Source organism: Myotis myotis, unplaced genomic scaffold (assembly GCF_014108235.1).
Source record: "Myotis myotis isolate mMyoMyo1 unplaced genomic scaffold, mMyoMyo1.p scaffold_m19_p_3, whole genome shotgun sequence".
NCBI classification, from domain to species: domain Eukaryota; kingdom Metazoa; phylum Chordata; class Mammalia; order Chiroptera; family Vespertilionidae; genus Myotis; species Myotis myotis.
Window position 1 is genome coordinate 203,102,657 of NW_023416335.1, and position 26,684 is coordinate 203,129,340.

Below are 26,684 nucleotides of genomic sequence, written 5' to 3' on the forward strand. Positions count from 1 at the left end.
GACTCTATAGCACAGGAAAGCATGGTTAAAAGGGATTGGCCATCTCGAGTAGCTTCTTTGTATAATTCCTGTTAATATATACATATAGACAACATGACTAGACAACAGGCTTTTTCACTTAAGATGTCTTGGAGATATTTCCATGTAACATAAAATACCTTGTCCTTTTTGACAGCTTTGTATTATTTAATATAGATGTGCCATAATTCACCATTTTCTTCTGGAGGACACAGGTTTTTTCCATCTTCAGTGTTAAAATCACATCCTTACCACACCTGCAAGAAAGGAGTAACACCCCCCCCCCTTTTTTAAAATATGTGTGTACTTCTGGACTTCATATTAGATTCCCTGGTCACAAGCCATTGTTCTTTATGTGTGTCCCTACTCCACCCCCTTAAAATCGAACGTCTTTTTCCAAAGACAATATATGCTCAGTGAATGGATCATCCTGCTTTTCCCTTGCCATGAAACACTATTTGCATTTTGGGAATTTCAGATGCTAAGGAGCCTGGTACACTCTCTTTCAGTTACTGCGTTATCTGGATCAGGCATTTTGAAAAAGTCCCTAACAGAATATTATGTCATCTCACACTTTTGAATAATTCTTTTTTCATAGACAAGTGCCAGTTGTCCAATAAAAAACAAGGGCCGCCACAAAGGGGTTTTCTGCTTATAAAAGTGCATTTCACAACCTCAGTGCAAATGTGCAACTACTATAGGTAGCAGTGTGGTGCACCTGAAATGAGGTGTCAGAATAGCAGCATGTAGATTAGCATGGAAGAGAACGCTGGAGGAGAAATACATACATTTTAACAAGTACTCCAAGGCAGCAAATCACTGAACACGAAAGGGAGGAAATCTTAAATTTTTGAACTTAATTTCAACATCTATAAAAAGAGGGTAAAACCTACTATTATAATATTCTATGAGGACTAAATAAATGTTTAACTAAAATACACTAGTGCTGTTACAGATATAAATGTCACACATGCCCTTAGCTAACAAGGCTTAGACCATGTTAGCTAAGAAGGACAGAAAGATCATTCAAGAAACAAACTTGCCCTGGCTGGTTTGGTTGAGTGGATAGAACGTCAGCCTGCAGACTGAAGGGTCCCAGGTTCAATTTTGATCAAAGGCACATGCCCAGGTTGCGGGCTCGATCTCCAATGGGGGGTGGGGGGGCATGCAAGAGGCAACCGATCAATGATTCTCTATCATCATTGATGTTTCCCCTCTCCGTCTCCCCCTCCCCCTCCCCCTCCCTCTCTGAAATCAATAAAATAAAAAAATAATAAAAGTAAACTTTCCCAAAGCCAGTGTCTTTCTCTTTAAGTGATTTTTGCTCAATTCTGACCATAATGGAGCTTGATTTTAATCCTATCCCAAAGCTCATCTCCAGCCTGTGCCTCAGCACATCTGTAGCAGCACAAAAGGTGTGTGTTGGGGGGGGGGGGGGGGGAGGTACAGCAGGGCAGAAAACAAAGACCAAGGCATGCTTTCCATGAGGTCCCTAGACCACGTATATAAATAAATACGTTGTCTAAAGGGAATAGATTTTCTGTGTGATCTTTAAAAGACTTGTAGCCCTGATGAGATCCCAAGCCACATCTAAAGAATCAATAAAGCTTGGTGGGGTAGGCACAGGCTACCATTCCTAGCTGTGCAACTGAGTGCCAATTACAGAATTGTCTCACAATTCCAGAGACCAGAGGTCCGTGTCAGCAGAGCAGAGCTGTTTCTTCCGAGCCGTCTCTCCTCAGCTTGTAGATAGCAATCTTCTCCGTGTCTTCACCTGGTCTCCCCTCTGTGCTTGTCTGCAAACTTCTTTAGTAGGACACCAGTCATTATTGGGTTAAGGGATGTCCTAAGAAACTCATCTCTACCTTAATCACTTCTCTGAAGACCTTATCTACAAATACGGTCACATTCTCAGGAACTGGGGGTTGAACTTCAAAATATGAAGGGGGGGAGGGACCATCTAACCCATAACAGGCAGTAACCACTTGTATACCTGAAGATATGTCATTTTTGAGTGATAAGATGTAGCTGGGTGATCAGATACTGTAAGCTGACAATGATAATGGGCTGACAGTTAAACGTGTTAACGAGGAAGTGTGTGTACAAGTCAACAGGCTGGAACGGCTGAAGGGGACTAGTTCCTGCCACCCCTTTGCCCTCTGATGTGTCGAGGGCCTCAGCTCAGCACACCTGCAAGGTTATCAGCAGCTCCCCTTCAAGGAAGGGAGCAACGCACACACACACTGACCTACAAGAACAGCAAACTAGTTTCTAGGCTTTGGCCTTGAAAACTCAAATTATGCTGTTTTACTTTGTATGAATAAAATCTAGGGCTTCTTGGGCCATCTATAGCCATATATTTTACGATAGAAACCTGTGCTAACCTAAAACTGGACTGTTTACTGTACATCAACACTGTGAAGGCCCTTTACGCATGTTAACTAACTTAACATCAAACGGGAAACCTTATTCTCTACTTACAGTAAACAGAGGCATGGAGAGGTCACATAACTTGGCTAAGGTTACAGACCATCATGCAGCCAAGCCCAGGTTGGAGAATGTTCAGTCGGCTCTAGCGCTCTCATATTCTGCTTCTCGACATGACCATGTCCCCGACACAGCAGCAGAGGCGGCCACCTGCAACAGGCGGAGAAGGCTCAGAGCAAAATCTTGTCAAAGGCCAGTTACTAATGTATTCATCTCATGAGAAGAACTTTGTACATTTTAAGTCTAAGAGGTAAAAAATGAAAGATGTCGGTAAATAAGCAGTAAAAGTTACGTTCTCACTTAAAACTGTTTTCCTCTATTGTTTTTGTTTTTACATTAGGCTTAACCATCTTGGGCAGCATTTCAACCAGTATTAGGCAGTGAAGGAATTTAACCAGCATGAGCTACTGAGATAAAGGGAGAAAGGAAGCTTATAGTTCCAGCACTCATGGTTTCCTGGGAACACGGGTGGCCTGCCTTTGGCATAAGGCTGAACTTGGAGCTGCTCCAGTTGCACTAGAGTTGACCTGCCCTGATAGAGGCAACACCTCACCCCCCTCCCTCACTGTAGATTAACCACAGCTCTGCAAGGAGGTAGCAGAGTAAAGGCACTACGTTAGGGAGCAGCAGGATACAAGCGGGAAACACAGGCAGCAGTTTAAGCAGTTATGCAGACACACATTTCAACACGATCTCAAGCCACCGTACTTAGGAAATTCTCTCTCCATTTCTAACCTTTAAAAAACTCAAGTTATACCTGATTTTCTCCCAAAGGCTCATTCTTCTCCTTCTTCCCCAAAATGAGATAAGAAAATCCTGTATTTTTAAAAAAGTTTTTATTTTAATCCTTCCTAGAGGAATACAGATTTGAATGCAATACATTCATTCTATAAATACATTAGCAGCAAAACCTTCCCACCAGAGTCCTTGCTACTCCAACCCAGAGGATGTGCCTCAGCGCAGGAGAGCGTGTTCTATCAACCGTCAACTTAAGGATGTCTGCTTTTTGCTGAAAGCATGTGAAACCAGGGGAAAGACCAGACGGATGGAAGAACTAACCACATGGGTGTCTTTCTGCCTTCCAAATCCTTTGGTATTCACCGTGTTTAACCAGTGAAGTTCTTCACCAGAAAACTGGGCAGGCCTAGCCTTGCAAATGCCCCAATGTATTTGGAGTCATTTGTCTTTGAGTTGGCAACAGTTTAATGATGTCTTGATCCCTTTCAGAGGGTAAACCAGATATCAAGGATCATTCATTCCTTCCTTCCTTGGGCCGAGGTGCCCCTTTGCCCGCTGAGTCTACGTGTGCTTATGGGTGGGAGTTAATCCAGAAGGCATTACTTAGCTCTACACCTCCAGGTCCCCTTTGGCTAGGGGCTGGATGCTTTATTGAGACAGAGATAGGTCTAAACCTACACAGATGTCTATAGAACAATAACCAGGTGCCTGACCCATAAAAGCTAGTTTCTTGGGCAGTGGCCCCGGCATCTCTCCTTTTCTTCTCTCCATCATGGCCTATTGCATGGCTGCTCCTTTCTTGTCTGCCCTCCAGGCACCTGCTGAAACTTTGGGAAGCAAGATCTACTCTAAACTCCCAAGTAGAGATTAAGGCGGGTGGGGCTTTAAACTTGTTAGCTGCAAAGGAGCTTACAAGTTTTCAGCTTACTGCTGTATTCATCTGTTCTGGGACAAATACGTCACAATAGTCCATATGAAATACAACACTAGGACCACAATCAGCAATTGGGATGACTGAGGCAGGGATCAAGTTTAGAGTATGTACTATGAAATCCTAGTTCTGGGAAGAAAAGTGACCAACGAAATAATTTAAAATAAATCTTACTTGTTTGGGTAGAAGGCAGCTTTGACAAGGGCATAAATATGACCAGATTATCATGTAAATACAGACCTCAAAAGTTGACTTTCCTTCCCATACATCACTTGAAAATAGGACACATGCTCTCTTTTCCCAACCTGTTTTAGTGTTTGCATTAGGCTATTCCCCATAAGTGCTTTATCCATTCCCAGTCTGTTTTGACTATTTGCTGGAAGGAAAATCAGAAACCTTTTCATATAAAAACCATTGTAGTGAATAACCAGTTATGTTTTTCCCTTTGCGTTTTCCATCCAAAACATTTGGCATCTCCTTTATTTATGTGCCGGCAGAGACTCATCTGCTGAATACACAGCACTGTTCATCCGACAGTCTTCTGTCCCCACAGCGTCTGCCAGCTCTTCCTCCTCTGAGTCATCCTCTTCTTCCTCCTCTTGTGCTGAAGAACTGGAGGTGGGCCCTTTGCAGGTTTTCAGGTGACGGGTGAGATGATATTTGGTTAAATAAGCTTTAGTACATTTTTCACAGACATAATCCCGCTTTCCTTCATGTGAATTGAGATGTTTCTTTAAATGATTTGTTCTCAAGAACGGCTTGTCACATTTGGGACACTTGATCTGGCGTTCTCTAAGAGGAACACAAGAAAAACATTTGGTTGGATTACAAGTGACAACTGAGGCCCACACTTATGCTTCACCACTGCAGGCCCTTGTCAGAGCAGCTCTGCCCGTCTAGAATCAGACATTCTATATGAGATGTAGCACACAGACAAGTCATAAAACATCTGTATCGTTTAAACAGCATAGACTGACTTTGCCTATTCTGGCATCCTATGTAAATGGGACCACTCTGGATGTATCTTTTTTGTCTGCTTCTTGCACTCAATATGATATTTGTGAAATTCATTCAAGTGGCTGCGGGTATCAGTGGTCTGTTCCTTTACATTGTGGTAAACTACTTACAAACACACAACTTACCTTTTGTTAAGGTATTTTGGTGGTTCCAGTATTTATCATCACAGGCAAGACTGCTACCAACATTCCTATACCTGTATGTTGGCTTGCACATATACATACTCAGGAGTAGTGTAGCTGGATCAAAACATATGCACATCTTCAACTCTGCTAGATGAAACTAAACCGTTTTTACAATTTCGTTTTATCTACATACATGTCCATCAACAACCATTTCAGAGTTCCTGTGGCCTACATTCTCACCAACAAGTGGAGACTCAAATTTGAAAATGTTTAAATGTTTGCCAATTGGCCAGTCCTTAGCTGTATCTCAATATGGTGTCAATGGTAAGCCCTACAACAAAAATTTACCCAGCTCAAAATGTCAGTGCCAAGGTTTGAGAGCTGAAAAGAACCATAGAGATTATACAGACCACGAATTTTTATTTTATTTTTTTTAAAATATATATTTTATTCATTTTTTACAGAGAGGAAGGGAGAAGGATAGAGAGCTAAAAACATCAATGAGAGAGAAACATCGATCAGCCACCTCCTGCACATCCCCCACTGGGGGATGTGCCCGCAACCAAGGTACATGCCCTTGACTGGAATCGAACCTGGGACCCTTCAGTCCACAGGCTGACGCTCTATCCACTGAGCCAAACCTGTCAGGGCAAGACCAGGAATTTTTAAACTTTTTTGAGCAGTGGAAAGCCCAGTATGTGAAACAGATAAAAGGGGTTACAAGGAGCGGTAAGGTGCAGTGGGAGGCTCTGAAGCCTAGTCACTCTTAGCGTTTCTACTGCCTTCTCCCTCCCAGCAGGAGGATCTTGTGAAGCCACAGAATGTGGAAAACTAAGTCCTGGCCTTTATGGAGCTTACGTCCTAGTAGAGGAGTTACACCATAAACAAATAAAAATATATAGCATGATAGCAGGTAGTAATGAGTACTGTGACAAAAATGAAGCCAGGTAAATGGAATCCTATTTTAGGTAAGTTGGTCACGGAGGGCCATTCCTAAAGACATTTGATCAGAGACCTGAAGGAAATGAGGGAGGAAGACGGGCAGAAGCAGGAAGGTCAGCTTCTGCTGAGGGCCCTCTTCCTGGCTTGTCCTCACAGAGCGGGCAGAGTGAGCCCACTCTAGTCTCTCTTCCTCTTAGAAGGACACTAATTCTATCAATGGTGGGTCCCACCTCATGACCTCATATAAATCTCATTACCCGAGGAGCACCCAGGCTGTGGAGTAACTTACTGTGTGTGGATGAGCACATGCTGCTTGAGGTCCTGCCTCCGCATAAACAACTTGTCACAGTAATCACACTTGAGATTCTTCTCGCCCGTATGGATCACCATGTGCGACTCCAGGTGAGCCTTCTGGGTGAAAGACTTGTCACACAAAGTACACCTGTAGTTCTTCTGACCTGCACATTAACCCAAAGGATCACACTGTGACTGAAACCACCACCAGCCTCTCAAGATGAACAGACCCCGTGTGAGTGTGTGGCAGAGGCAGGAGTAAACAGAACTGTCTGGTAGTTGGAACTTCACTTTCTAGGGCCATCTTCCTAGAACCACCCAGAGGCACTGAATTTACATTCATCAACTAGTGCTAGTGAAGCTAATAAATCTGACCTCCATCTGGGACTGCTTAAATGTATATATATTTTTAATGTTTATAGCAGACATGCTATAAAATATGAAAAAAAATCACATCATCCTAGGGCCCAGTCTATAGGTAAATATATTTTAACAACCTCTATATATAGTTTTCTCTCTCTTTTTTTTTAAAAATACATTTTATTGATTTTTTACAGAGAGGAAGGAAGAGAGATAGAGTGTTAGAAACATCGATGAGAGAGAAACATCGATCAGCTGCCTCCTGCACACCTCCTACTGGGGATGTGCCCACAACCAAGGTACATGCCCTTGCCCGGAATCGAACCTGGGCCCCTTCAGTCCACAGGCTGATGCTCTATCCTCTGAGCCAAACCGGCTAGGGCTCTCTCTTTTTTTAAACATATCATATGACTTCATAAACCAGGGATGGAATAAAATTCTTCTAAGAATGCAGAAATCAGATTACACTAGGTCAGGGGTTGGCAAACCTTTCTCAAACTAGTCAGTATTTTAAGTCTTGTGGGCTATGCAGTCTCTGTGACTATGCGGTCTTAATGCAAAAAGATGAGGAAGAATTTTACGTTCAAAGATTTGAAGAACAAATGACCCAGCCAAAAAAAATGAAAACCTCATCAGTTATTTTATAGTATATATGAAAAATGTAAGTGATCAATGAAAGCAGTTGGTTTAAACTCAAAAAACAAAGTTTTAACAATGTTTACTGAGCAATATTCAAAGGAGAAACGCTGGCTCCAGCTGGTGACCCAGACTGAGCTCTAAAAGGAGGCTCAGGCTATTTTCACAGAATTTCTTTTGCTTTAAGTTCAAACAAATGAATCAACTTCCTGATTATTAACTGCATTTCCCCAGTCTGGGTGCCAAGAAAGTGGAGCATCTTAACTGCTGGAAGAAACTCCCTCTGAGGAATTAGTTATCCCACAAAGATTTACCATCCAATGAAGTCCTGCTGCCTGCCAGTGGGATTCCTTCTCTAACACCTTACCTCAATTCGACCTGCAAGACTACCTCCCTGCAAAGCCTTTACTACTGCAATTTCTAACTGTTGCAAAATTCCACACTGGTGGTCCAATACAACTTACCTGTATGTATCTTGAGGTGGGTCCGCAGGTTGCTGGGATCACTAAAAGCCTTGCTACAGAAATCACACTTGTGGGGCTTCATACCTATGTGCCCCATAAAGTGGACATGAAGTTTGGAAGGAGAGATAAAAGCTTGGGGGCACATTGAGCACTTCCACTTCCTTTCTTTGCTGTGGCCGGGCCTGTGGCTGCTGCTGTGGGCCTGGCCAGGAAGATGGCTATGGATGTGGCTGGTCAGGTGGGCTTTGAATTCTGTATAGGAATTGCACTCCTTGCCACAGTTACAGAGGTGCACATCTGGATGTTCAGGAACACCTTGAAAAAAATTAATATCTCCTGATACTTCCATTTTAAAGCGTATTCTTGGTATTAATAATTTTTGCTTACAATTTTTCCCTTTTACCCAAATGTCCATCTTGCTACTACCTATAAAAGTAAAATGTCTTATTCAATGCTCTATTCCCAGCCTCTCAAACAGTGCCAGAAACACAGGAAGCACTTAATAAATACTGCACTATAAGGTTTATTTCCTAGGGGAAAAAAGTAAGATTCTGTAGCACACACAAACTCAGACATGACTTGTCATCGTGTTTCATCATGACACAGTGCAAAGAAAAGCCCAGGAAGGCTAAATCACTCAAGGAGTTCTGCCGTCCTTTATGAACTTCAATCGCAATGGTAGTGGCTCGGAAAGCAGCCTGGGGAACTTCAAATTCCCCAAGTCAAAGGGCTAACACAAAAGTTCATTTCATATAAACACTGCTGATCAATAACACTCAGTTTGTGAAGAACCTCAGAGAGTTTAACCTTTCAACAGAGAGGTAATAGTCTGCTTTTATATACACAAATGTTAGCTGATGTGTTTCAGCGGATATTTAAACCTTTACTTTTGGTCCTTGGTGTTCTTATGACGCTAGATTCATAACAAACAAGTCGTACATTAACTTACCAATCTGCTGAGCATAATCCCGGCTGTAATAAAAGAGCAGTTCGTTTTCAGGAGGAATATCTTGTGAAGTGTAGAAATAAATTTTTCCATCATGAGGATAAGCCACCAAATTCTGCTCTTCCCGGTTCCTAAATTACATTTAATAGATCAAGCATATTATTTTTGAAATATGTACTAAACACATCATATCCCTAGAACAAAATCTTCTATGAAAACTTAGATATAATTTTTCCAGGTCACTTTTCTAATTCCCTATCCTATCTAGTGTGAGGGATGTGTGCAGAAACAAAATTCTTACTTCAGTACATCAGTTTATTGCCCTTTACAGTTAGAAACACTACAGTCTGTTACTGAAAGCAAATAAATTAATCTTTACATAAACAATATGACAAAGACACAGAGATAGATAGCTGAACGAGAATTAACCACAACTAACAGTCAATATAAAGAGAAGGTACCCACTGGAAAATCTAATGGTAACAGTATCATTCCTTATTGCACTGGTAACTTGAGTAAACTGTTCACTAAAAGGATAGTTTCTTGTGCTTTCAATTTATAATTACCACTAGTCAACAACTTCTGGAGTGAAGAAAGGGAAAAGCCTTAGGCCTTAAAGTATGTGCAGACATCAGTGTAATTTGCATTTTCCAGCTCTTCCGCATTTTACACAAAGCTTCCTATTGAAAACCATCTGAATCATAATTCCTCTCACCCAAAACTACTCTTACCTGGCTTTGCGCACAAACATCATCCAATTACATTCATTTTCGTCAGTTGTAACAATGCAAAATTCTAGGACACCGTTGTGGTATATCTGCCAAGAGAAGGCAAATATACACATCAAATGAACTGACAAGCGATACAAAATGCTACTGAATTAAGGCCATTTCACTTAGTTTGCAGCTTTGCTAGTCAATGTGAAAAATACATAGTTGCCTTCTCACATGCCTGTCATTTCACCAGTCCCCCTATTTCTAGCAACCAAATAAAGACCATCAGAGACCTACAGTCGGTGTTCAGTGTACAGAATGGCAGTGTTCTTGATTATTCACATTTTGGCTTGACTGGAAAAGATACACACACAAAAATTGGACAGTCTGCTTGTTTTCATCACCTACCACATGGCACAGAACAGCTGAATGGACATTAAGGTCAGAGAACCATCTCTTCTCATTCTTCTCCAATGGACCTAGCATTCTTCTCTGTTCCTTTTTGGATACCAAAATTAAAGTCCCCAATGCCAGTGGTACCTTACTTTCCAACTGTCCCAGGACTCACTTTCCCCTCACTTCAATTTTACAGCATCATTTCCAATCTACTAGGATTCAATATAAACTGTTACAGGATATGTTGTTAAAGCCTGTGCTTTCAGTCCTCCCTTTGGAAAACTAGAGAAGCAACCTTACCTTCTAATTCTAGAACCATTTCCCAGGCTAAATATTTGAGGAGTGGTTTTAGTTTATTATAAAATAAGACTTTCATCATATAAACAAAGCTCACAGCCCCAGCTGTCACAAGTAATTCAAAAGGAGAATCATTTGATTATCTAACAAAATGGAAACTAAAACAGTTTACCGTCTATATTCAATAGCTGGTATTTTGCTATGTAATATACAGAACTTGGCTACCAAGAACAGAAAGGATGGAATATTAAATAAACAACTGACAGGCAAATGGCACTGTATCATCATGGCTAATTTTGACCTTTACATCACTTTTAACTACCTTGTAAAATAAAAACATCCGAAAGTCACGCATAAGTTTCATAAACACTGACCTTCCAGATATGGTTAACAGCCTTGTCTGTCCATTCTGCTACTTCCATGGAGTGACTTTGCTGGCCAATGAGAGGCCCAAAGCAAGTCCGCACAGGAATGGTTTCTCCCGTCCATACACCTGTCAGTGGAAGAACACCAACTATACAATCACTACCTTAAACATCTCCAGACACAGAGAGTGAGTAGCTTAACCCAAGCAAAGAATCTGATTTTCAGGGAACCTGAGAACTGCTGGGATTCCAGGACTCCTTAGAGGTAGCTAAGTTATATGAGTATGGAAAATGTAATGAATAGATAAAATGGGCTCAGAAGAAATATGCAAAGAAGTAACATCAGACATTTCTAAACCCAGTCTTACACACAACGAACCAAACCATGTCCCTCCAAATACGTTATTTTGGAGTTATCACATTAAAAGACTAGAGAATATTATTCTATTATAAAAATATAAAGCAACTGCTAAACTTCTAAAATTGTTTGTGCTTAAAGCACTGCTCTATATTATCTAAGCTGTTTCATGCTTTCAACTGACATCAAGCTACAGCTGAAAGAATAATGAACTTTGATTCCTATTTTCAAAGAAATGACACAATACTGCAGAAACCATGTTAAAGTCAAATATGGGTAAGCACACTCTGGCAGTATTCTTCATTCTTTTTCCCTAAAGTATTAGACAACTCACACTCCATTTCAACATCTTTTGTAACAAATGGTTATCAGTGGTGAATTTTGCATGTTTCTATAAAAGAAAGAAGTTTCAAGGAGTGTTTTGTCATGGTAATTCTTAGTGGATGCTACAGTGAGAATAAAAGGGAAATCTTCAAAGACTCAGGCCAGGATTCTCTCCTCTATTCAATTCTGACTCTAAGTAAGGAGACTATTTCCAATAAAGTTTTCAACTTGATTTATTCCTATCACCACTGGACAAGACAAATATTCCCTAAAAGGATAAATCCTAAGCCATAAATTGACTTTTGGATCAACCAAATAGTCACTAAATTATACACGCCCACTTTTACAACTCTACCTCACAAAGAAAGAAGACACTTGAGGGGGTTTTATGGTTCTTACCAACTTCTGCTCCCACAATTGACTGGCGGAGAATAAGCTGCTTTGGGAGAGAAAGCCTGGCTCTGCTCTCTATTGGAGTGTCAGGAACAAAAGTCACTGGTCCGTGCTCAGGGCAGTCTGAGGGATAGGCTCGGTCACAGAGGGTGCACCCTGCAGGTGGAAAATTTGAGAAACACAAATGAGTTCACCTCAAGCAGGCTAAATTACCACTTGCTCTTCTAGTTAAACCCTAATTACTAAACTATAACCAGTAAGAAGCAAGGTTCTAGCAGAAATACTTTAATCAAAGAACTACTCTTATACTAAAATATATATCAACTCATCTCTCTCTTCAGCAAGATGTGACTTTTTCCTTTTGATCTAACAGGACAAGTTTCCTATTCAGTGCCTAAGAGCAAGATTGATTAAAAAAAAAAATAACACTACATTTACTTCAAAAATCAAGTTAAAAAAAATCAAGCTCAGTCATCCCTGGACACATCCTCTCATATTGTTTAATTATCTCTAGGTTACTTATAATACCTAATACAATGTAAATGCTATGTAAGTACTTGCTATACTGAATTGTTTAAGGATCAACTTTCTGTAATTTTTTTTCTATCTGCAGTTGGTTCAATCTGCAGATGCAGATCCTGTGGATACAGAGGGCCGACTGTACACTACTCCTTACATTAAGTAGATAATATGATGTTCTGCAGCCTGAAATTGGATTCCAATTCTACGAACTGTAAGAGGAAACTGGGCTGAAATGCTGTCAGTCATGCAAAGCAGAGATGACAGAGCCAGGGTGCCGCACCTCTATTCTCTTTTGCTTCACCATAAACAAACTGGCCAACCAGATTTTGATGGATTTTTAAGCCAAAAAAGTATTTATAACCTGCTCTTTGGGCCAGCAGGCAGAATACATTCTTGCAGACACATCTGCTTAAAATTCTTAATTTCTCACTGTTCATATGACCTTTGTATATACTGTTGTCTATGCTTACTATAACTTCACTTTCACAAGCTCATGAGTGTCCTCCCTCTCCATAAATCTTTTGCTCTATTCTTTTATTTTTCTTTCTCTCTGTTAAGGAAATAAATTCATGCCTCTATTAGCCAATGACTGAGAGTTCAAACTTTCCCAATTGTTCACAAAATAAGTGGAATCCATGAACCTTAGAACCACTGCCATCCAAGTGTCTTTTTCTCCTAAGTAATCATTAGAAAATCTACTTAAATGGCATAAGGTGTCAAAGTTTTCATATTTAGCCAAAGAGTAATAACATATTACTTCAACTACTGCTTGGTTAAAAAGTCTTTGAATATCCAATTAGAGATCGCCCATCCTTGATGAGAACTGATTAACGAGAAGGGAATCACCTCCAAACAAAGGAGATTCAGATTTCATACAACAAAATATGCTTAGCTGTTTCTCCAAAGATATACAAATGGCCAGTAAGTACATGTAAAGGGACTCAACATCATTATTCATTAGGGAAAGGCAAACTGGACAATAAGATGTCACTTCACACCCAAAAAGATGGTTATAATAAATCAGAAAGAAAGTGCTGGCAAAGATGTGGAAAAACTGGAAGCCTGATATACTGATACTGGAAATATAAATTGCTGCAGCCCCTCTGGCAATTCCCCCAAAAAGTTAAACATAAAGCAATTTTCCATTCTTACAATGAGGCAAAAGTAGGTTTACAGTTGTGAGTACACGAAACTGAGTTTATTCTTGTTTTATTATTGTATTCTTTTCCATATGAAAAACTGTAAAGCTACTTTTGTCCCATCCTGCATATCCAAGAAAATTTAAAACATGTTCATTCAAAAACTTGTACGGGGTGGGGCAAAGTAGGTTTACAGTTATAAGTATGCGAACCAGTTAGTTTATTCTTGTATTATTATTTATTAATTATTGTATTATTCTCCATACAAACAACTTCAAACCTACTTTTGCCCCCCCCTTTATATAAATGTTCCTAGCAGCATTACTCATAATAGCCAGAAAGGAGAAACACAAATGTCCATAAATGATAAACAAGATGTGGAATACGCACACAACGAATATTACTCTCATAAAAAAAAGAATGAAATACCAACGCCTGCCAAAATACAGATGAGCCATGACAACATTATGCTAAGGGAACAAAGCCAGACACAGGAAACTACATATTGTATGACTCCATTTATATGAAATGTCAAGAATAGGCAAATCCATGGAGATAGACCTGACCATGGGATGGGGCGATGATGAGTGACTGCTGATGGGGTTTCTTTATGGGGTGATAAAAATGTTTTGGAATTAGATAGTAGTAATGGTTACACAACCTTGTCAATATACTAAAAATCACTGAATTGTACACTTTAAAATGTGAATTATATCTCACTTTTTGAAAACACATTTAGAAGCAAGAGGATCCCACTTTTTAAAAAAGGATCAACAGGCTAAATTAATGAGTCTACATTACATTCCCAGATGAAACACTTTGACCCTAGCTGGTTTGGTTCAGTGGATAGTGTTGGCCTGTGGACCACAGGGTCCGGGGTTCAATTCCCGCCAAGGGCACGTAGCTTGATTACAAGCTCCTCCCTGGCCCAGGCCCTGGTCAGGGCTTGTGCAGGAGACAATCAATCAATGTGTTTCTCTCCCATTGGTATTTCTGTCTTTCCCTCTCTCCTCCATGCTCTCTAAAAATCAATGGAAAAAATATCCTCGGGTGAGGATTTTTTTAAAAAAATTTTAATTGTAAATTTGAGACTGAAAAGGTTAATAGGAAATGTCTCCCCATTGCTTGGCTTCTGCAACACCAGAAGATTCATTCTACTTTTCTCACCTCCTGATCAGTCTACTCTGGAAGCCCTTTGCTGCTGTATCTTAATATTCCAGCCCTTTTGACATTCCACTCTTACTAGATGATTTCACCCCCCTTCCATGGCCATGATTAATACCTTAATGCTGAAGATCCCTACATATTTCCAGACAGACAGATCTCTGAGCTCCAGATTCGACTTCTCATTAGACATTTCTACTACGCATCTTATGGACACTAAACTCAGCATGTCTAAAATTGGCTTCACCATCACTCCTCAAAAAAATTCATCTACTCCTCCTCCACCAATCATTATCCTAAGAAAGTGTTACTACTATCCACCAGTTTTCCTTGCCAAAAACCAGGGTTTTCTTCCATAACCCTTCCTTCCGCTAACTTCATCCACTCAACAAGTTTTACTTAGTTCTTGTAAACATCCTGCATTCTTCCTCAACCTTTACTTCTACTCCGTTAGAAAAATCACCTTTACGGCATCGTCTTCTTTACCTACTTGCCTTTAACTAGCCTCCCCTGGTAAGTTTCCCCTGCCTCTTCCATGCCCTGGTGAGGCGCTCCCCCTCCTTAGGCCCCTTTAGCACCTTGTACTTAATCCCATCTTCGCACTTATACCGTACGCAATAGCCTGTTTACTTGCCTATGCCTCCCATCAGACTACAAGCTCCTTAAAGGCATATGCTGGGCTCTTATCAACTGTTTTCTCCCCAGCATCCAGCAGAGGCTGGCATATAATAAGCAATCAACATGTTTCCTGCATAAATGAAGTATGTGGTGACACCAACAAATTGTTTTTATACTACTTTTTTTTGTTGCCCTATAAAAAGAACTTTTACTTGAACAACTATGGTAATTTATATACATTCTGAGCAAAAACAAAATTGTATCCACCTATATTTCTCCATTGGGATTAAAAAAAAAGTGCACAATTTAATAAATGTTTTGTTGAAGAGCATAAGGCATGTCACACAGACTACCTTACTAAAATTTATTCCTGTAATTAACTATTTGTGAAACCTTGGGAAATACCTTATGTATTTTGGGGCTAAGCTTATCTGTAAATTACAGAAATGACTCTGTTTCCTTACTTCAGGAGGATGTTGTAAGAACCAATGAAATGTCTATGTATCATTTGACTAACCTGAGGAAAAGGCACCACATTAATATAAAGGACACTACTAAGCAAAGAAAAATTACAAAGCTTAGTTACTTTCTAAATTTCTTTAACACCTGACTTTGTGACTAAGCCTGTTAGGAATGATGGCCCTTTCCACCAATATTTCCAAAACAAAAAAGGCTAAGCACACTCACAAATTGTAAACAAGGTTGCCATATTTTCTTTGTTTGAATTGGAATCTTCCATTTGCAGTGAAGGTGGTACAAAAGAAAGACTGTCTGAAGATACATCTACATGACCTGTTCCCATAGCAACCTCCTGGGTGATGGAGGAGACAGCCACAGGTTCTAGGCTTAGGCCAACTTCATGGAGGGAAACAGATTCTAGGGAGGCGAGGTTGTGTGAGGTAGAGAGTGCCACGCTTACAGAGTTGGTGCTCATGGCCACGGTGTGAATAGAGTCACTGAGGGCACTGTCAGACATCCCGTTGACCCGACTTGCAATGTGGTCTGTCTCCATGACCACAGGGAGCTCCAGGCCATTCCCATGAATGGGTATCACACCACCATGCCCTACAGTGTCTGCTGCAAGGTTGTTGCTCACAGAATCCACAGACAGAGGTTCATGACTTCTGGAGCCATTTGGGAGTTGAGAATGCTCGCCTGCAACACCATCCATTGTAAGCTCTTCTGCCATTCCATCAGTAGAGATGGGGCTAGTAACCCTAGAGACGTTCTCCATAGTGATTGTTGTGTCCAAGGCCACCTCATGGCCATCACTGGGATGAAGACTTTGGGCACCGTGTGTGTTCACAGAGCGAGAGTCTATTGAAACAATGCCTTGTTCTAATCCAACATTCCCATTGGACTGGTAGGGATCTAGTGCTGAAGGGTTGTTGGCAATAGATAATGCTGTATTACCATCAACATTTATGGAGTTGGGGTGGATGTACTGAGGAGGTGGTCTGTCAGCTAAATAAGATAAAATGCCTGAGAAAAGGAAAAGATAACAGATTTTTTAGTACATTGTTAAAATAAAAAATTCCAAATGCTAGAGCTACAAATATAACTAAATTAAAATAATCTCTATCTACTTCTTTGGTTTAATCCATATATATATATATATATATACTTTATAAATAGCAACATATATATAACATAATTCAGTTTTTCCTATGAAACTCAGAAATCATAAAAATTAACTGTGTTCCTTTGACGTCCCTAGAAGTTAATCATTTAAACGTTGCCTTTTATACATGGTAGGAATTCCTGAGTCCTAAGATGCTAAAATTTGCTCTATAAGAATTAAAATGTAAAATGATTTAAAACTATATATTCCATGTGAAAAAATAAAATTTAATATAACTTATTAAAATATCATAATACACTACCAGCGGTTCTCAACCTATGGGTAGCGACCCCTTTGGCGGTCGAACGACCCTTTCACAAAGGTCGCCTAAGAGCATCCTGCGTATCAGATATTTACATTACGATTCGTAACAGTAGCAACATTACAGTTATGAAGTAGCAATGAAAATAATTTTATGGTTGGGTCACAACATGAGGAACTATATTTAAAGGGCCAGAAGGTTGAGAACCACTAGGCACTATTCAAAACAAGTCATAATTGTACCTGCTTTATTGAAACAGAAAAAGATATTTAAACACTCGTGCTTATGAAGATGTAGTGAAATGGTACTTGCTGCATTGCCAGTAGGAGTGTAATTACCAAAACCTCTTTGGAAAGGATACATATTAAGAATCTCAAAAACATTCATACCATCTTGCGTAAGAAATTTCTTAAATGCATTTTGTAAATATTATACACAAAGATGTTCATATAATGGTAATTAAAAAATGGAAAAACAAAACTGTCAAAAAAGAAAGACTGATATAATAAACCATGAAATACTCATTCAGTAGAATGCATCATTAAAAAAGATATTATGAGCCCTAGCTGGTTTGACTCAGTGGCTAGAGCATCCACCTACAGACTGAGGGTCCTGGGTTCGATTCCAGTTAAGGGCAAGTACCTTGATTGCAGGCTCAATCCCTAGCCCTGGTTGGGGCACATGTGAGAGGCAACCAATCGAAATCTCTCTCTCACATTGATGTTTCTCTCTCTATCTCTCCCTCTCCCTTCCACCCTCTCTAAAAATCAGTGGAAAAATATTATTGGGTGAGGATTAACAACAACAACAAAAAAAAGGATATTATGAAAACCAAGTAGTAGTTGAGGAAAATAACTATGTAAAAATAGAGAAAAATATTAAGTGAAAAAAGTAAGGATACACAATTGTATAAAATATATAATCATAATTACAAAAAAACCCAGTAAAATCTATACACCAAAATAAAAGACAGGAAGGATGATGGGACTATGAATGGTTTCCCTATTTGCTAAGTTATCTAAAATAAGCATTTAATAACTTTTGTAACAGAATAAAAGTTCAATAAAGCCCTGGCTGGTTTGGCTCAATGGATAGACCATTGGCCAGAGGACTGAAGGGTCCTGGGTTTGATTCCGGTCAAGGGCACATGTCTGTGTTGCAGGCTCGATCCCCAGTAGGGGGCGTATAGGGGACAGCCAATTAATGATTCCCATCATTGATATTTCTCTCTCTCTCCTTCTCCCTTCATCTCTGAAAAAAAAGTCAATAAACTTTATAATAAACAATGACACTGTAGCAGAACATGTGGTTGGCAGGAATTACAATTGCAGGATTATAAAACTGAACCAAGGAGATGCTGGAAGAGAAGGAGAAAAACTGCTATGTGCCATTAGGAAATAAAGCTTAGTCAAACTACAATTATTAATAACTAGAGGCCCGGTGCACAGATTTGTGCACTGGTGGGGTCCCTCGTCCTGGCCTGCGGGGATCGGACCAATGCTGGCTCTCCGACATCACCCAAGGGGTCCTGGATCGCAAGAGGGCGCAGGCCAAACCGAGGGACCCCACTAGTGCACAATCGGGGGTGCAGAGGGACCATAGGAGGGCTCCAGGGCGTGTCCGGCCCATCTCGCCCAGTCCCGATTGGCAGGACCCCAGCAGCAAGCTAACCTACTGGTTGGAGCATCTGTCCCCTGGTGGTCAGTGCGCATCATAGTGACTGGCCGAATGGCTGGACAAATGGTTGGACATTTAGCATATTAGGCTTTTATTATATAGGATATGTTATCTGTATATTCTAAAAGGAAAAGTACCTAACTATAAACAGATAGTTTTCCTGACCAAGATATTAATATCTCATTGTGACAAACAAAAAAGCATTATTCAGTTCTTCATGCACTGAGGTCGAGTCAGCCCTATTCTTTCTTCTAACCTCCCAAAGAATTATCATACTTACCAGGCAAAATGGTCCTGAAGTAACTGCTCTCCAGGTGGGGGTAAGGTGGTGGAGGTAGGGTGTAGTTTCTTTCGGGTAACCCGCACATCACCCCTCGATCGCCAATACCCATTGGCAGCATCAGAGACAAAGCCGATGGCAGAGAGCTCAGGGAGGGACCCAGGTTTGGAATTGCCACTGGCAGGCCTACAAAAAAAGAAAAAAATGTTTAAGTACTTTAACACTTTGTTGTACACCTGAGAGTAATACAAAATAATACTGAATGCAAACTATAATTGAAAAATAAAAATACTTAAAAATTCTCTGTACAATCACTAACTAAACTTAGAAAGGTTGTTGCATGTGAGCAAAAATCTCACTGAGTAGCCCTTTATATCCCAGATAGGTACATCCACAGACTGTCACAAAGTTAGTTCTCAAGTTCGTTTTAAAATACCAAACTGATCCTCCAATTGTCTATATTGCTCTTTAGTACCAAACATTTAATTGCAACTAAAAACCTAGTTTAAATAGGATTTAAGAAATCAAATTATATAGAGATACAAAAATGGGAAGAAATATACCAGAGTTCATAGGAATGATCTCTGAATAGTGCTATTACAGGGCTGTTGTTTTTTAAACCTATTTTTACTTTATAATAGTTTCCATTTCATACAGTGAAAACATTTCACTTCTGAAAGTTCATAGATATGCTCCTACTTGGAAAATCTAATTTAAAGTTAGACGTGAAATTGTATATAAATAGTTTCATAGTCTTTTGTACATATGCTGTACTTCATGATTAAAAGAATATAACCCTTAGATTGTCTCTACCTGGAAGTATACCTATCTGCAAAGTGTTGAAGTGACTCTTACTGTGCCTAAGTATCATAATGAATACTCACCAACACAGCCAATGCTGGTCTGCATTATTTTTTGCCAGTGGCAATTATTTTTTAATAGGCTTTTCCTCCTAAACAAGTGTACTCTAAAAGGAATGCCTAAGAGATAATCAAATGAATTAACAACAAATTTTTAAAACATTTTTTGGATACGTAAAGGAATGTAAAGAGCCCTCATTATGATGAAACTTATTTAACTCTGCATTTTAGTAATGAAGCAGTAACTTATTTAAACAATTTATACAAGGTGTCCCCCAAAAAAATGTATACTTTAACAGCTGATAGCTCAATTTTGAAAATGAAAAGTATTTTAATAAACACTGCCTTTATAATTATTCAAAGTGTGTGTATACATTTTTGGGGGGACACCCTACAGATTCAAATACTCTTTTTTGTTGTTGTTGTTAATGCTTACCTGAGGACATTTTTTCCATTGATTTTTAGAGAGTGGAAGTGAGGAGGAGAGACAGAAAAACATTGATTGGTTGCCTCCTGCACACTCCACAACCTGGGTCCAGGACCATGGTACATGCCCTTAGCAGGAATTGAATCCATGACCCTTCAATTTGAGAGCTGATGCTTTATCCACTGAGCAAACCAGCTAGGACAGATTCAAATACTCTTAAAACATTAACTCCTATTTTGATCAAGAAGGTCCAATACATTACAATGCTGTAGGTCCTTAGGAATCACTAGCTTACTTGTTTCAAGAGAAAAAGAAAATTGAACTAGGCAGATAAAAAGGTCTTAAAAGAATAATGTTGGTGGAAAATGAGCTTCTCCTGTACTCTTATTCTCTCTGAATATTGAGCTCCATCTCTGGTGCTTCCTCTTTCCCCATAATTCTAGGCCTGGCATATTTGCAGTTGCCAATTTCAGATGTAGAAAGTAAAGCTCAATTTCTCATGCTCTTTAAGAACATTTAGTAGAGTAACTTTAATTCTCCTCTATCAAGCAGGGACAAAATGCCAAGATAAATAGGTAATCTTATATAATAAAAGCCTAATATGCAAATCAACTGAACAGCAGAACAATCAGTGAAATGACCAGTCGCTATGACGTGCACTGACCACCAGGGGGCGGACGCTCAACGTAGGAGCTGCCCCCAGCTCGCAGGCCCCCCAAACCAGCCAAGGCAGGTGCCAGCGGGGGCCCCCAGATCACCCTGCTGGTCACCCCACAGATTGGCCCTGATCGATAGCCAGGCCTAGAGACCCTATCTATGCACAAATTTCATGCACCGGGCCTCTAGTTGTATATAATAAAAGGCTAATATGCAAATTGACCAAACAGTGGAACAACCGGTCACTGTGACACACAATGATCACCAGGGGGCAGACGCTCAACACAGGAGCTGCCCGCTGGTGGGCAGTGCGCTCCCACAGGGGGAGTGCCACTCAGCCAGAAGCTGGGCTCACAGGCTGGCAAGTGCAGTGGCAGTGGCAGGAGCCTCTCCCACCTTTGCGGCAGCACTAAGGTTGTCCAATTGATGGTTTGGGCCTAAGCCGTCAGCTGGACATCCCCTGAGGGCTCCCAGACTGAGGGAGGGCGCAGGCTGGGCTGAGGGACCGCTTCCCCCCGTCCCCCCAACAAGTGCACAAATTTCATGCACTGGGCCTCTAGTCTTAGATAAAATACCAAGTCAATTACAGCTCTAGACAAAAGGTCACCAACTGAAGAAGAGGCTTGTCAGAAAAAACTGCTACTCCTATCCACCAGAACTCCAACACTCTCCAAAAATGTCTTCTTTCACTGTGCAACTGCACGTGGAACGCCACTCAGACCTGCTTGGCTTCTCTCTCCCACTCTTAAAGGGGCTCTGACCCCTCTGGGCTCTATTCAGAACTGATAATGCAGTAAGTGTTGATAGGCAGTTGCTGTCCCTTACCACTCACCTGGGGCAGGGATGGCATTGTGAGTGGGTGAAGCCGCCAACCCCAGGTGACTCCCTGAGACTGGCAAGGCATTGCTCACAGAGGATGAAGTCAGCTGCTCCATCCCCACTGGGCTCAGGTTCATTTCATTCATCCTAGGAGAGAGCACAGGAACCAGTTATGCAAACAATCAATGCCAGTGGGTCTGCTTAAGGAACTCAAGAACATAAAACGTGACCAGCTATTTCATTTTTATGCTCACGTCTTAAACAGGATTGTACCTTGTTTCACTCAGGCCTGCCTTGTTCCAAACCCTATTCACACTACCGAAAGCAAAGTTTGCAATCCTTAGCGCACAATGGCAATGAGGGTTGGGTTGTTTTTTTAAACCACCCAAGTTTTTTCTTTCACAGGATCTGTTTTCTTCAGTTGGCTTATTACTTTAAACCAAGACTTTTACAGATGTTTGTTATAACCTGCACAAAGAATATTCGCTAATTCTTTTCACCAGGAGTTAAAATGATACTGGATCTGAGTTAAAGTATTAATTGTATAAAAAAGCACCATACATTCTCATGGACCAGCATTTTATTAAAATTCTGTATCAACATTTAATTAATTATCTTAATGACATCCTCCACATATTGAGGTTTATTATGTAACCTTTACCAGATACTTTTTGAAAAATTACTTCCTATCTCTCACTTCTTCAAAATAAGGTAAAGAAACTGAGTCTCAAAGAGGGCCTGTCATAATCCCCAAATCACACAGCAATTCAATGGAAGAGCACAGATGCTACAAGATAATGCCAAAAAGTTTTTCCATACACCAACTTTTCATCTACAGAACACTCTTGGCAGGCAGAAGAATGCAAGAATCACATTTTCTATGCAATCCATGTTGTATTGCCATTAACAACATCATTAGAATAAGAGTAACATTGATTAGAACAAAACACTATTAGAGGTTGTTATCGATAAGTATTAGTTCCTATGTCAGTCTGTCATATTAAAAATACTATATTTTAAGAAGCTAGCCAACAGGTTATCCAAAGGGGGACACGTATGACCTCCAAGCCTTATAGTATCACAGTAATGCATGTTCTTCTGTGTGTGCCTTTGTACATGGGAGGGGTGAAGGGGAAGAGAAATCAAATGTGTCCACATATTCCTTAGCCGTGAAAACAAACCTAATAGGCTTTTTAATTCTGAACAATGGCAGATCAGCTATCAACCAACCTGAAAATAATTAAAAGCTAACACTTATTACTCTTGTTCTATGTGTGTTAGGCACAGAGTTTAGTGATTTACATGTAATTATCTCACCTAATCCTTGTAACTACTGGGAGGTAAGGAATATTCTTAATCCCATTTTAGAAATGAGGAAACAGACTCAGAGACACTAAGAAACTTAACCACAGATTACATAACAAGTGGCAGACTTGAGATTTAAATCCAGGTCCGCCTAATTTAATAAAACAAACCTCTTAACTGAAATTGAAAGACAGTTACAATAAAAGAACCATTTTGCGAAAAAAAATCAATAAAAATATTTTTTAAAAAAAGAACCATTTTGCCTTTTACACAGTCCCAATAGATTAAGATCTGTGTCTTTATATAGTGGGGTATGCTTCAAGTCCTGCGCAGACCTGTTCCTACACTATTCTATATTCACAGGCTCCAACCTAATCCCTGGCCACGTAGCTCATAAAGCTAAGCCCCCAGGCATTAATAAAGTACATTAGGCCAACGAGTATACTACCTTGTACAAAGCGCGCACTCTGAAATACTGGAGACTGGACGGAGCTGTGTATGCTCATCCTACTAGAAAGACAACTAGAAGCACATGACAAACGAGGGACACCTGATAAAGGAAAGCACCTTTATAACAGTAATTATGCTATAAAAAGTGTAAAAAAAAATTCCTTATAGACTAAAGAAACCACAGCAACCTTAATTTTGAAAGTTTCTTGGCTTGGGTTACTTTAAAACAGACTTTTCCCGGAAAAATTGTTATACCTAGAGTTTTTAGTCAAAACTCAACCACTGTAGCAGCAATGACCTACAACAAATTGGTTACAATGATTTTTTAAAGCACAATTAAAACTCTGAAGCTTCGAATACCATTCTGAAAATTCCTGAACACTAATCTGTGTGATAATCTAGAGATAAAAATCAAAATGGTGTTTCTAGGTTGACTTCTAAAACCAGCTTAAACCAGAGTTCAATGTGAGAGGCTCAGCAGATTTCTGCTGTTGTGAGTCACCAAAAAGCGATGACCTCAGCAGCCATGAACCAAAGGTAGCTGGTATTCCACAGAGAGACAGCAGATGAAGGGAATTTACAATATGACCCTCACCGGACACTCATTCTAAAATGCAATTCTACCCTAACCACCTTTCTCAAAAGGGATTCCCTCCTCGCTCCTTACAAAATCATTTCCTTCACGCTTGTACCGTTGCGTGCTTCCCACTGACCTATGTATGAACCATGTGCCAGGTGCGGATCTTAAAACTTTACTTAGCCCTAACCGGTTTGGCTCGAGCGTCAGCCTGCGGACTGAAGGGTCCCGGGTTCGATTCCCGTCAAGGGCATGTACCTTGGTTGCAGGCACATCCCCAGTAGGGGGTGTGTAGGAGGCAGCTGATCGATGCTTCTCTCTCATCGGTGTTTCTAACTCTCTAACCCTCTCCCTTCCTCTCTGTAAAAAAATCAATAAAATATTTTTTTAAAAAAACCCAAACACTTAGAACAGTGGTTCTCAACCTTCCTAATGCCGCAACCCTTTAATACAGTTCCTCATGTTGTGGTGACCCCCAATTTCATTGTTACAAATTGAACATAATTAAAGCATAGTGATTACTCACAAAAACAATATGTAATTATGTATGTTTTCCGATGGTCTTAGGCGACCCCTGTGAAAGGGTTGTTCAACCCCCAACGGGGTCGCGACCCGAAGGTTGAGAACCGCTGACTTAGAATGACATATAAGCAACTAACACTAAGGAAAATGCAGTCATTCTGCAAAATGCAATAGTCATTTCAATGGCTTTGTTTTCTGCATCCTAAGCATAAGGCCTATGAAAAGGCTCTAAAAGACCAGCCATCTAGAACTATTTCTGTACTGTACTGACATGGTACCCAAAAGTACCTAACTTTAAACATCTGCATCAAGGTTTTAGAGTTAAGAACTTAATTTCTCCATTATACCAGCCAGATGGCAAGGAACCGAGGGAAATCCAAAGTGAGGCCTGGTGATGAGCTGAACGCACACCTTGGAACCCAGACAAAAATAATATTAAACGCTCAAACAAGTCGAAGGCACAGGATAAAGGTGTCAACGAGCCAACGATGGCGTATGGCTAATCTGGAGCAACTGTGCACATGTGAAGTTAGGCTGAATGAGAGTCTAGTCAACCCCCGTTTCTGGGGTTCTGGTTGCTCCAGGGCGCGAATCCGTATTTGCAAACCGCACTTGTACCCTTCCCAGTGGCACCCACAACGAAGGCACTCAAAACTCACGTTGCCCTGACCGGTTTGGCTCAGTGGATAGAGCATCGGCCTGCGGACTGAAGGGTCCCAGGTTCGATTCAGGGGCTTGGGCCTTGGTTGCGGGCACATCCCCAGTAGGGAGTATGCAGGAGGCAGCTGATCGATGTTTCTCTCTCATCGATGTTTCTAACTCTCTATCCCTCTCCCTTCCTCTCTGTAAAAAATTAATAAAATATAATTTTTTTAAAAAAACAAAAACTCTCACGTGCCTGATGTTTTCCGAAGACGTCGCCAGCCCTAAGCCCACCTCACGACTCACCTGGGATGCATCTGCTTGGGGCCAAGTACCAGCGAAAAGGGCACACGGGGGGCGGGGAAGCTGCATCGGGGTTTGCGTCCCGGGGTCACGTGCTACCGCATCTCGCTCACAACCGCTGCACACACGCGGCCCCACGCCGCCAGGGCCGCCCCGGGCCGCCCCACTTCTCCCGAGGGCCGGCGGCCGCGCACCCGGTCGTGAGCTGGGACATGCCGGGGGGGGGGGCCCTCGGGACTTCTCCTCCCGAAGCTTCGGGATGGGGGCTGCCCAACCTGTGGGAGAGGACGGGGCGGTCACCAAAACACGGGAGACTGCAGTCTCCTCCCTTCGCTGCCCGAGACCAGGGCCTGGGGACACCGCCTCCTAAAGGCGGCGAACTCGCCCGCCCCAGGGCAAGAGGCCCGCAGGCCGCCCTCGCCCCTCCCGGCCGGGGCCGCGCGCTGCCCACCTGCCGGCCGCGCGGGGGGCACGCACCTGCCCGCCGCTTTGTTCCTCATCCGGGCCGAGCTCACCTCGGGACCCTCCCCGCCCGCTTGACCCCCCGCGCCCCAGGGGTCGCTCGCCTAACGTTTCCCACCCGGCCCAACCCAGCCCGGCCCAGCCCGAAGTCTCCCCGGGGCCGCACCCTCGGCGCGTTTCCGGATCCTCAGCCACTCCCGGCGCCCGCCGCTCCGCCCCTCCTGCGTGCGCCCCTCCCCGTCGGGGCTCGCAAGCGGCGACCACGCTCCGGCTCGCCCCTCCCCCAGCGGAGCCCCTGCCGCGCGTGCGCACCGCGAGGCGCAGGCCGGCACGTGCCGAGGGGCGGGGCGGGGCGCGTTTCAGTCTGGCCGGATGAGTCGAGCGCCGAGCGATCGACCCAGTTGCTAGGCAACCAGGGCTGAGGTCTGCGCAGGAAGTAGGTTCAACGATGCCCCGTAAGTAGCCCAGACTCCGGGTTTCAAGGCATTCGCCTACTAGGGAAGCGTGGGTCCACGCAAGCCCACAAGAAATAAGGGACCTAGCCCAGAAATGGCAGTGTTCGCCAGGAGAAAT

General features: G+C 41.7%; 1 protein-coding gene across 8 annotated transcripts; it reads right to left on the reverse strand.

Annotated features, from left to right (window-relative positions):
• Positions 1-3,322: 3,322 nt before the first annotated feature.
• On the reverse strand, positions 3,323-26,388 carry PRDM4 (PR/SET domain 4). Of its 8 annotated transcripts, none has more exons than XM_036299324.1 (12): positions 26,278-26,388; positions 25,653-25,924; positions 21,864-21,997; positions 19,088-19,273; positions 15,935-16,729; positions 11,811-11,960; positions 10,739-10,857; positions 9,690-9,775; positions 8,962-9,089; positions 8,013-8,327; positions 6,548-6,716; positions 4,654-4,966 (listed from the first exon to the last, which is right to left on the reverse strand). In XM_036299324.1, the coding sequence occupies exons 2-12, from the start codon at positions 25,661-25,663 to the stop codon at positions 4,654-4,656; spliced, it is 2,406 nt and encodes an 801-aa protein (XP_036155217.1). In that variant the 5' UTR covers positions 25,664-25,924; positions 26,278-26,388. The 8 variants fall into 8 exon arrangements, 7 of the variants coding, with proteins under 7 accessions (XP_036155218.1, XP_036155217.1, XP_036155216.1 ...); XM_036299323.1 differs by lacking the exon at positions 26,278-26,388 and adding an exon at positions 26,127-26,227; XM_036299322.1 differs by lacking the exon at positions 26,278-26,388 and adding an exon at positions 26,101-26,215.
• Positions 26,389-26,684: the final 296 nt, after the last annotated feature.